This window comes from Monopterus albus, unplaced genomic scaffold (assembly GCF_001952655.1).
Source record: "Monopterus albus unplaced genomic scaffold, M_albus_1.0 scaffold16.1, whole genome shotgun sequence".
Taxonomy (NCBI): domain Eukaryota; kingdom Metazoa; phylum Chordata; class Actinopteri; order Synbranchiformes; family Synbranchidae; genus Monopterus; species Monopterus albus.
This window is the reverse complement of record NW_018127896.1, coordinates 2,906,193-2,915,330: the sequence shown is the minus strand read 5'-3', so window position 1 is coordinate 2,915,330 and position 9,138 is coordinate 2,906,193. Positions and strand designations below refer to the sequence as shown.

Genomic DNA, 9,138 nt, shown 5'->3' with positions numbered 1-9,138 from the left:
AACAGCAACAAGACAATGAAATGTAGGAGGGACTGCAAAAACACAAACTGGGCTTTTTGTTTGTTGGGAGCTGGGACTACTAAACACAAGTTTTGCTTAGGGCTGTGTGTTTGCAAGAATCTGGCAATATGATACAGTATGTATCATGATACAGGGGTTACAATTTGGCATATTGTGATACTGTAAACAAGGTGATATATTGCATTTTAAAAAATCTAATTTCATGTTATAAAATAAGCAACACATCACCATATGCATAAAATCTCCTGTAAAAACATTTACTTTTTTAAGCAAGCAGAACAGGGATCTGCATTTGTCACTGTCCCTGTAACATCAAACAACATAGCACTACATGGCATGTTAATTATTAATTAAAAACCAGTACTGTTTTTGAGAATTGATACAATATTGCAAAGTATAACATGGCAATACTCAAGTGTATCGATATTTTCTTACACCCCTAGTTTTGCTGCTTGTTTGCATCTCCATGATTACTTGTCAGCCATCTTGGATTTTAGCACTAGTGCTGCTATAAATTCCTTTTATGACCAGGATTTTCATTTAGTTGAGCATTTGAATTATTTAAAACTGTGTGCAGGCTAGTCCAGTCTTTAAAAGATGAGCCACTTTATGGTGCTCAGAATGCATAAATTACAGTGATTGGCAAGAGTTGCTCATTTTTTAATTGAGTAGTTTATCTGGTTTTGCTGAACTGTATCAAATTAAATGGTGTTTCACAGGTCTGTGTTCTGTGGTTACTATGTGCAGATTTGGATCGTCCAGATGGCCACTTCAGTGTCAGCGTGAGCACAGCCTCAGATGGAACAATTCAGATAGCTGAAGCTGCATTGCATTCTGGCTGACTGATGACTTTGTGAGTTGAGAAATTGGTCTCTCTGCCTCCTCAGTAATGGATTTCACCTTGTATGATTACTGGACATCAGTGGAAAATGGTGAACATTTGCAAGCTGCCAAGAAAGCTCTTTGGAGAAAACTCTACTAAATAACAAGCTGCATGGTCCACCTCCAGTCATGTGGGTTTAACAGCATGAAAGGTGGTTTTCTGGATTTTCTGCCAAATCAGATAGACATGGATATCAACAACCAGAAAGTCTCAGGGGGAAAATGCATTTTTGAAGACACGAATAGGATCTTCAGCATAACCAGACTTCAGAGTTCAAGAAGTCTCTCCTACTCTTCAACTCCTGTCTTCCAGCATGGATAGTTAAAAGAGGCCCATGAGATGGGGAAATGTCAGGTCAGTTGATATGTGGTTAAGAGAAGAAGTGAAAATGAAGTGGGAGATGTGTGAGATCTGCTGTGGAAGATGGCATGACTGTCGATCCAGACCTTGCTTGTTTTGCAAATTGGGACATGATGGTGCTTACAGTAATATTATTTTACTTAAATGATGAAATTATTTGTCTGTATCATTATTATCTTTTTATTTTTAGCTAGTTTTATTTTACATCCTCACGTTTTCTATTGCATTATTTAAATACTCTATACATAGGCTACTGTTGTTTTTATTTCTACATATCTATGTTTTAGGCTGTAACATGTTTTTTTTGTACAGTCTCTCAAAAAGCCTCATTTCCCTCTATATGTTTGAACTTAAACTCTTCTAATTCAATATATTACAATTAAACTATTTGTACTCGGTATTTTCAGTGTGTTCAGCTCTAGAGAGAAAAATCCAGTCTCCTCAGTGCTTTGGAACTAAAATGATGCTATGGCGCCACCTTGTGACTCCAGTAAGGTATTAGACAGTTCTTGTTTTAGTTCGTTCACCAAAAATGGAAACCACCGTTAGGTACATAAATAACAAGAGCACTGAGAGAGTGCATGTACCTCCGCCAAGGTACAATATTCGTGCACACAGATGGGTCCCTTGTGAAAAATGAGATCCAGAACAACACCGAATGTCCTAAAATCCTTGATCTGGAGATCTGGATCATCTTGGGGCACAATAAACATGTATACTGTGCATCTTACTTGAACATTTCAGGGTTCTAATGTCATTATAAGCCAAGTTATGGCGGAAAATATATATTAAATGGGGTTTTCAGCGTTAACTTTAAATAGCTGTCAGATCCATACAGTCACCCTGCATATGGGTGTCAAATTTCAAACAATAAATGATAACTTTTGACAGACATATGAATTTTTAAAAATTGCCCCATTGTTAATGATGGGATTTTTGTGTGTGTATGGTTTTTTAATGTTTTTTTTTATATAGTGTGTGTGTGTGTGACATTTACCTTTTTCAGCCAAAATCTAATCACTTCTAGGGGTGGTCCCCACCAGTGCCTGTGCTTAGTATGTTGATCCATCCAGCTGTTTGTCTGTAATCCTGCTAACCAACACACAGAACCAAAAACATATCCTCCTTGACAGAGGTAACCAAAAACGGTACAAGCATGGAGTAAAAAATAACAAACAATATATAAAAAATGACCACACCACTGGGAGTGAATGTTATTGAATTCAGACTTTTACATTAACTCACAGGCCAAATCTGCCCTGACAGATTATTGCAGAGAAACGTTTTTTCTTAAACGTGCATTTGAAAAAGCCTCCCAGCAACATGAGATCATTTTATTTGAGCCTGAGTGTTTGCATTTTTTGTAGCTTCATCAATACTTCATCCAGCTGATGATGCCCACAAGTGAGAAATCATTTGACGTTTTATACTCAGGGTGAAGGAAATTAAATGAGCCGTTTAGAGGCGGCTTGATGAAAATATGATGCTACACCGCTCTCTGCTGGTCGACAGGAGAATCTCAGCCTTCACATGCTTGACAGAATGTTGTTTGTTGCCTATGCCATTGTAATATACAGTATGTTACCTTTCTGTTTTCATCCAGTTCCCAACCTTCACCATCTACTGCAGCTGCCAACTTTCTCTCAGCCCTACTTCCCAGGAAGTCCAGATGTAGAGTTGAGACCATACTACACTTCATTAGCATCCAATGAACCCACAGTGCCCTGCTACAATTACCCAGCTCTCACAGTCTGTCTGATATCAGGAAGATTTTGGAAGGACTCTGTACGCGGGACCAGAGAGTTGCAGGAATCTTGAGTAACTGTCATTTTTTAAGTAACAATGTCTCAAGAGTGAGGGGTACTGCCCAGTTTGCAGAGGGGATGTGCAGAGAAAGCTGCATCGCCCTAACTTTCAATATCAAATTAGCATAATGATTCTCTAGTTAAAATGATGCTCTAGTTACTGATTGTTTATTTTAAATGAAACATTTACAAGTGTCAATGAATTTAATCAGTCCCTGTTAGTTTGGGCATTTTTACAAGGAACATATTAAAAGTGTCTTGTGTACAGAGGTGGGTAATAAGTATGTGTAGGTATAGTGTATATTGATGCACTATTATAGAATTTTAAATGTTCTTCACAGTAAACAGCACAGGGGAGCAAGTATCTAAGGGCATTCACTCAAGTCCTTAAGAACAACTTTCAGGTACTTTACAGAAGTATGTCTATTTTCTGGTACCTTTACTACCACTACAATTTAGAGGAAATACATTACTCTTTATTCAGTACATTTAATTAACAGTTATTTTGCTGATCAGACTCGTAATATAAAATATATTTAAATAATAAATGACGTATTATTATGGATCAACAATAGTGTTACAATACATTGTTTTCTAAGTGGAGTTTTGTATTTGAAGTAGGAAACGCTTTATGTCATCATCATTTTGAGTGAAGAATTTGAAGTGGAAGTACTTTTTAGACAACTACTTGAATTTTACTTGAGTACTGAGTTTGTGTACTTGTAACCTGTCACCCATGGCAAACGGGATCCTGTTAGCAGCTCGAGCTGCTAATAGTGAATTAAGTGACTTGATTTAACGAATTGTAAACAAATGGCGGTTATATTCTGGTTCGTGTCGCAGCGTAACACACTGGATCTACGGAAACACACTTGCCGTTTCTGATAAACGTTTAGTTTCTGCCAGTTCATAAACAGGAAGGAAATATTTTTAACGTTTAACGCCACAACACAATATCCGAATAGCTTATTGTACACTCAGACCGACAATTTGTCAGTCGGTCCATCTGTGAAAATTGTCCGTGGCACACAGCTCCAAGCACATGAGTTCCTAAAGATGACGGACACAACTTCGGAAAGGTTTCAAGGTAGCACCACAGCACTGACGTAGTACTAGACCGGTGCTGTATGTAGCCTATATTAAATTAAAATAATCTGAAGATAAAAATTGTTATTGATTAAAAATATATGGATTTAATATTGTAAAAGTAATAGACCTCCCAAGGGGTCATATGTTACACATAAAAAGACTAAAAAGTAAATTATTCCTGTCATGAAAAGTGACATGAACTAAAATGTGTAATTATGAAAAGTAATATTATGAAATAAATCTTATATATGCATACCGATTATCGTCAGACACTGAAAAAACCCCACAAACACCAGTAATGTTTAACATAATTTATATTTATTTTCCTTTGAACAAAATGTTAATAAATGTATTTGTTTTACGTCCAAAAAAGATCATGACTCGTGGGACGCATTTTATAAATAATTTCATCCAAGTCTTTTGTAGAAAAAAAGAAAGTAAATTAGCAAACTAAAGCATCTCTAGTATGACAATATGACAACTTTATCATCATTTTTTCTCTGTATTTCAACCTTTTTTCAAGCTTCATGTTTTGTATATTTTTCTTAAGACCTCTTTATTTCATCTTTTTAACATCCAACTTAGTCCTACTCATCAACTCACACCGCTGCTTTAGACAACAGAAATAATGCGGCAAAAATCTCAAAAAACTGACAAAAACCAAGGAGGCAAACAGAAAACACAGTGAGATTCCAACAGTGGGTGAGTGGGGGGTGGGGGGTGTTAACCATTTTGTGATCCCACATCCTCATGACATATTTACAACAGAAAGGACAAGAGGGGAGAGTGGTCGTGGTGGTCGTGGTGGTGGCTCGGGGAAAGTGGGAGGGTTTAATTTGGGTTCATCTGCATAGATCCACAGGACTCAGATCATGAACAGCTAGAGATCGAAGGGACAGAGCACAAAGTGTGGGCCTGGTACATCTGCTGCTGTCTTCAAGGGAATGTGGTCAACACAGTTTAACAAAGAAAACAAATGAAACAACACATCACACAAGAATATCAAGCAAACGGCGACCAGAGAGTAAACTGGGGGCTAAAGTCTATCAAACCAGAGGCAAGTGTGGACTTGACTCCTATGTGACATCCCACTCTGATATGTGTGTGTGAAGAGCAAATTGATGGTGTGTGAGGCAAGCTAAGCTGTTAATGGGGAAGAGAGGAGGCACCGATACCATGTTTTCATGCCAAAAACAAGAATAATCTGTTTTAACTGATCATTAGAGGCAACCAGGATAGGGGACAAAAATCTGCTTCCTTAGAAAGAGTCAGTGTCCTTAGCTTTACTTTTTGGTATATCACTAGTTGCACACGGTATCAGATTTTAGAAGTGGACAAATCTCTTTTTCTGTCCAATCTCTAGCTAATAAGAGGAGTTTAAACTCTTCTTAATCCCTGCATGTCCTGTCCTGATGTCAATGTGCACTTCACTAGCAGCAGGCATACAAAGTAAATAAATAAATTTCATTAAATCAGAACAAAATTGGATGGATCAGCCCTTTAAAAACTCTCCTCGCTCCTTGCACACTGACACTAACACAGCCCTTTACTAGTCTGTGAAAGATAGCAGTTGATCAGCTCATCTAAGCTTAACTGAAGAGTTGGTTGATGGGTGGTTTGTGGTCAGTTGCGCCCACTCTATGATGCTGAAAAATCAAGCTGACGGTAGTGAAGATGCCACAAAGTAGGACATCAACACCTCCTGTGTTTTCTCTGCTACTCTATTGCCAGGATCTGACCCACAGCAGAGAGGCACTCAGAGATCTGGGGCCTCATTTGTCAAACCAAGTGTAGCTGTCATATACAAAGAAGAAAATCTAACCTCTTCTACATCCATGTTTTTGTGCACAAAAGGCTTATCAACAGAATATTACATATGGTCAGCCTGTACCTCCCTCCCCTCCACACATTTGTGTATTGCACCTGTTGCTACACTAAAGCACTGCCTTGCCTTAAACATTTCACAGCTGCAGATTGTCATAGTACTAAATGTACTCCAGCTACACCAAATTGTAGTACTTGACACTTGTGACTTGTCAAGAGGTAAATAAATAATGGGACAGCATGATGGAGGTCAAATAATCAATTCATACTGACACTGTACCACGTCATAGATTAAGAATTTGCTATTTAATTGTGGTTCAACAGTAATAGTGCAGCACTGTAGAAGCCAGGTGAAACAGGGCTTTAAGGACGCAGTGAAATAAAAAATACATTTTTCCAAGCTCTACTTGTGTGTCCTCCCTATGTCAGGTAGTCATTTATGCATTGTTACACACTAAAAATCTGCCTAAAGATGGGCTTTAAAGTATTTTTTTTATATCAAAATCAAATTTTTTTCTTCTTGTAAATATGGGAATGGTTACATGAATGTATCCAATCAAATGTGATTCGGTGTGACTAGTTACCCGGCCTATCATATACTACCACACTCGACTAGTGAGCAGCTAGCAGAGAGAGAGAGATACCATAGTAAGAGGTGTGGGCTAGAATTTCAGTCGACAAAACCTTTGTTTACATTCTTGTACAGGAATTGTCTTCCAATTCAGATTCTGTGCCTAGTAACAAGCCTACACATGGTTGAAAAATGAGGCCCCCAGCGTTTGGCTTCATGCAGCTGTCCTCTAGTGTTTTAGGTTGTTCCTGCAACAACGACAACGCCATACAACTCCTATCTGAGGTAAACTGAACACACCATTTCCTGTCCAGGAGCACTTCATGGTGACTAAGCTCAGTATCAGCAACACCCAATACTCCTGCTACCTTTGCCATCACTAATAACCTGCTCAGTGTGTCAACAAGTCAGAAGAGAGAGTGAGCCAGTCTCAGAGCACTTAAGGTCCTAAAACGTGTAGGCATGTACCATCATCAGGGGTTGAGAACAGACCTACTGGGACAAAATACAAGAAGAACATAGAACACGGATTTTGTTGTCAGAGACCCACATGAATGATGGATGAGCAGAGCAGGCCCTCAGCAACATCACATACAAGGTAGTGAAGAAGATGCCTCGAAGGTGATGGAGCGTAGGAATAGAACCCAGGGGATGTATCAAAACATTCTGTCACCTGACAAAACTGCCACAGAAATCTAAACGTAATGATGAGCGAGAGTGCACACTTCATCAAAGTCTGTTTTTCATCTGATATGCCATCCATTCACACACACACACATGCACACACACACACAGAGAAAACAGGGGGAACCAGTGGAGGGAAGGAAAGAAAGTTGGGAGGAAGGGGGAGAAGGAACAATATGCTAGAAAACATTTGGACAGAATAGAAACAATGAGCAGGTTTCAAGTGGTAAGAGGTCAGTTCTTTAGGGGGGTGGTTCTCAAACATCTCGGTTCGTTCAATGTCCAATCCCAGCACCCTTAGCTCCAGTTAAAACCCTCCCACTTCCTGTGGTTGATGGTTCATCGGTGGCAGATTGTAGAGGCCTTTCCGGCATGACTAGCCAGTTGTGTTCCTGGCAGCTATGACATTGTAAAAGCCATAATCCTCCCCAAGCGACATCACTCTTTACAAACTCCAGCCTTGATTCAACATCCAAGGTTTACTCTTCATTAGAAGCGCTCTCCTCTGGTGAAAAAATGGCAGCCACGCCCACTGATGTTGAATTATGGGAGGCTGAAATAATGATGACAGTGTGTAGGAGGACGAGGGCCAGCAGGCAGATCTTCAGTCGCCCGCTGCACAGTTTCGGGGTGGCGGCGGAGGTGACAGAGGCCACCTCAGGGTGGCAGGAAGAAGCAGTCCTTTTTAGTGTCCCACCTGAAGGGTTGTCCACTTTGGAGTCCCATCGGACGTCGCAGCACTCCGCTTCACTGTCTGATGGATGACTTCTCAAGAGCCCTGAGAAAGAGATGACAGAGTAAAAATGCTGACTGTTCCCTGCTGTATGTGGCTTTCTGACAGCTGATACCAGTAACAATACCTTTTGAAGAAATCTGCCAGTAACCAATAAATCAGGCTCATCCTGTACCCTTAATTATCTTCAAATATGTCTTTACTTTACTTTTAGTTGTCATGGGATATTAAAGTTTTTGAGGGAACACACCCCCTCACTGACAGATATATATAAAAAACATAGTTATCATACCTACAGTATTCATGTACTTATTTCTTTATTGATGTAGATGCTCACACACACACATATAGATGTGATAATGCTCGACAGATTTCCATGAAGTTATTAAATTCCACAGAGAAAATGGTCCCTGCATCACAAAAGCGAGCCCCACCAGAAGTATAGTAGCCGACCACGACCACAGAGCTACTTTTTCTGCACACATTTAATGACCAATTTGTCACTTGGCAATATTCTAATAATGTTTCAGGTCAATACATGACAGACTACCGCAAGTACTATAATGTAGGCTAACTTCTCTAAGAGTAGTTCAGATATAATTCTTACGGAAAACTAATATACACCTAGAAAAGAAAAAAGTAAAAACTAAAATATTTTAATTTAGAAAAACAAATCTTACAAAAAGGGCACTTATCAAGCCAGAAGATAAAATGGCAGGCATTTGAGCACCACCTAGGGTCTGTCTGTGCGTGTGCCTGGTGTTGTATGTTGTACAGATGCAAGACAAAACAACAAGTATTTTGTGTGCCTTCATTACCATGAACACACACACTGTAGTTTATTTTCACTCACCCCCACATACAAAGTGTTGTGCTGTCAGAGCATCATATGTATATTAAGCACTATTTGTTCCCCTTTGAGTCGCTCTCCCTAAAAACTACAGAGCCCAGTTGTTTTAAGAAATAACCCGGGCTTTTTTAAAGGTGAAATTTTATATTGATCTGCTTTTAAAGATTTACATCTTGGGCCTGAGCTGTCACTGACAAAGTAGCCAAGTCAGAGACACAAACACAAACCTTGCTGGTTTCGGTGTTTTCATGGGATTTATAGACAATAGGAACAAATAGATTTGCACAAGCCCTTATACTTTAACCCTACAAACCCTAC

At 39.2% G+C, this 9,138-nt stretch overlaps 1 protein-coding gene across 1 annotated transcript in view; it reads right to left on the bottom strand.

Annotated features, from left to right (window-relative positions):
- Positions 1-4,490: 4,490 nt before the first annotated feature.
- Positions 4,491-9,138, bottom strand: part of nalf1a (NALCN channel auxiliary factor 1a) — a 25,817-nt gene continuing 21,169 nt past the window's right edge. The window contains exon 3 of the mRNA XM_020592197.1: positions 4,491-8,015. Within this exon, the coding sequence (XP_020447853.1) occupies positions 7,717-8,015 (299 nt within the window). The 3' untranslated portion in view covers positions 4,491-7,716. The remainder of the gene's footprint in view (positions 8,016-9,138) is intronic.